General features: G+C 47.7%; 1 protein-coding gene across 1 annotated transcript in view; it reads right to left on the bottom strand.

Annotated features, from left to right (window-relative positions):
* Nucleotides 1–2619, bottom strand: part of LOC109534031 (transcription initiation factor TFIID subunit 2) — a 5675-nt gene that overhangs the window by 2833 nt on the left and 223 nt on the right. Inside the window, exons 2-8 of the mRNA XM_048663059.1 lie at nucleotides 2407–2615; nucleotides 2105–2344; nucleotides 1897–2046; nucleotides 1538–1637; nucleotides 1316–1485; nucleotides 1130–1254; nucleotides 822–1076 (exon numbers count right to left, since the gene is read on the bottom strand). Coding sequence (XP_048519016.1) covers nucleotides 822–1076; nucleotides 1130–1254; nucleotides 1316–1485; nucleotides 1538–1637; nucleotides 1897–2046; nucleotides 2105–2344; nucleotides 2407–2615 — 1249 coding nt within the window. The remainder of the gene's footprint in view (nucleotides 1–821; nucleotides 1077–1129; nucleotides 1255–1315; nucleotides 1486–1537; nucleotides 1638–1896; nucleotides 2047–2104; nucleotides 2345–2406; nucleotides 2616–2619) is intronic.

A 2619-nucleotide genomic window follows, 5' to 3' on the forward strand; every position in this document is an offset into this window, starting at 1 on the left:
ATTTCGTGCTCCACGAAAACTACACTCGCATCAAAAGATCGGAATTATTATTTTTTAATTCAGCATAAAATGAGTACCATGTCGACGGGTGTTTCTTTTTTAAATTGGAAACTTTTGAAGTTGAAAATTTGAAATTTTTTTGGAAATTTTTCCTATCGACATGATACTCATTTTCAGCTGAAATCGGCCCAGAAAACCGAATCTGTGATCAAAATTGCTGTCCATTCAACAGTTTTCGAAAAACTTGAAAATTTAGCCAAAAAACTGGCCAGTTTTAATCATCGACCCGCTAGATAATTTTAATGGCAATTTCCTGTTTTCCAGACGTCGACAGGCGTTTTTTTGAAACATTTGACAAATGTCCCAGAAAGAATTTGACAAAATTAAGCAAGAGGGGACAAAGAAATATATACCAATCGCAGCGAATAGCGTAACGTTAAACCGGTGCCTAGTGTGCAATAGCGAAAACTCCATTTGCATCACCAAATCAGAAGAGGGAAAATCCTGCAAATAAATCTCAACCTCATTAGACACACAAAAAAACACGATTCCCTGCGGAATGGCGAATGCGCCCCGGACAAAGTCCTTCACTTTCAACCCTCCTAGACGATCCCTATCGATTTGAAAGATTCGTTTTTTCGGCAAAAAACGGCAGTCGGTCAAAGCGCACTTGAAAAAATGACGAAACTACCAACAAAAAGAAAATTCTTGTCCGCTCTTAACTTTCCCCAGTCAAGTCAAAATGGTGAATGCGCCCAATATCAACCGATGCTCTCCTCGATTTGGCGAATGCGCCCAATGGTGTCCGGAAACACTCTTACCGGTATAATGTCCGTACTCGGCGTAGAATTTGAAAATCGTCGACCTGCTGGGCAGATGGCCGAAGCGCTGCATCTTCCTGATCACCTTCAGACACTCGACCGAAACGGTGTACTTGTAGCAGGGCAGCGCCTTTTCCAGATTGAGCACCCGCGTGATCTCCTCCAAAATCGACTTGGTGTCGGCGCTCAGATTGTCGGCCGTGATCGAACTGCCCTGCTGCACCGCCATCGAGACCACCGGCGTGATCGCATTGCCTGCAAGCCCCCACCCAATCAATCAATCAATCAGTCAGCCGGCCAAAACTCACCTAAAGCCTGCACGAGAGCGGCCCGATAATAATTGTCGGAAAAGCGATTCTTCGAATTGTCGTTGTACTTGAACAGCTCGAGCAGGAACCGCATGACGTCCTTCGGACAGATCCCGTGGGCGTTTCTGCAAGAAAACCCGCAGGAGTTTTAGCGGCGGAACGGCGCCAGACGGTGCCGCCACCTACCTGAGGCCGGACATCGCGAGCGGAATGTTTTTCTGCAGGAAATAGTGCTGGAAGTTCTGGAAGCTGTTTTGCTTGATGATGTGCGGTGCGGCGAACGAGCCGAAAAACTTGCGGAAAATCGTCAACATCGCGGGCGGCCCCGACCAATTAGCCACCATCGCATTGGCCACCTGAGGACGGACTGCGCGGGTCAAAACCCAGTGAAAAATATTTACTACTCACTTTGGTCAGACAATGGGCGGCTTTGCAGCGCACCTTATAGTAGCACTGCTCGTTTTCGATGGTGTCAGTCAGCGCCATTCGGGTAGCAGGCGTCGGGTACCTAAAACGAAAAAAAATAAGATTAATTTTTGCAAAGTCTTGAGAGCGCATTCGCCAAACTGTTGGGAAAAGTTTCCAGTTTTTCGAAAACCGTTGGACGAACCGCAATTTAAGTCACAGATTCGGTTTTCTGGGTCAATTTCAGCTGAAAATGAGCACCATGTCGACGGGGAAAATTTCCAAAAAAAATTCAAAATTCCGAAGTTTCTCGACGAATTTCATCCGAAAATATCGACAAAAAAAATAATAAAAAATCTAACCTTTCCAAAGCGTAAATGGCCTCGGTCTGAGCCGTGACGTCACGCTCATGCCTCAGCTGATACTGCCACTGATAGTCGGGCTGCTCGATCACCACTGACCTCAGCAGCGTCATTTCGGGATCCAACCTGATCCACAGCACTGGGGAATCACTGCAAAACAATCACCCGTTAGGTTCATCTCTTTTGCTCGCGCAAATCGCCGACTCACTCCATCGCACTCAGATCCATATCGACCTCCTCGCCAGTGCACAGCGGGATCTTCTTCTTCTTGTTGCGCCGGCTTTTCGAGTGGCACGTGATATCCGACTTGACAACCGTGTTCTCGATCTGGAGGTTATGTTTGAATGTGCCGTCGAGCTCCTGAAGGGTGACCAACAGCGGGCCGACATACTTGCGGATGCCCGTTTGCGACGTTGCATCCTGTCTAATCTCCAACTCGATCGTATTTCTGGGGAAATTGCCGATTTTCACTCGCATTCAGCGCTAAATTTCGCGCAATTTACTACTGACCTTTTGCGATTGAATACGGACGTTAGGTGGAATTTCGCGTGTCCGCCCGTGCGCACCCATTGGTCGATGAAAACGGCCATATCTTTGCCGGTCACCGTGAAAATCGCTTTCGTGAACACATTGGTGCTGATCAGCATGTGACCCCACAGGCCGCTACCTATTTTCTGCGCAGCCGCATTGGTGGCCAGCGACAGTTGCTTGTTGAACACCTAC

This window comes from Dendroctonus ponderosae, unplaced genomic scaffold (assembly GCF_020466585.1).
Source record: "Dendroctonus ponderosae isolate FM_Combo_2020 unplaced genomic scaffold, Dpon_F_20191213v2 Dpon_F_20191213_12, whole genome shotgun sequence".
Taxonomy (NCBI): Eukaryota; Metazoa; Arthropoda; class Insecta; order Coleoptera; family Curculionidae; genus Dendroctonus; species Dendroctonus ponderosae.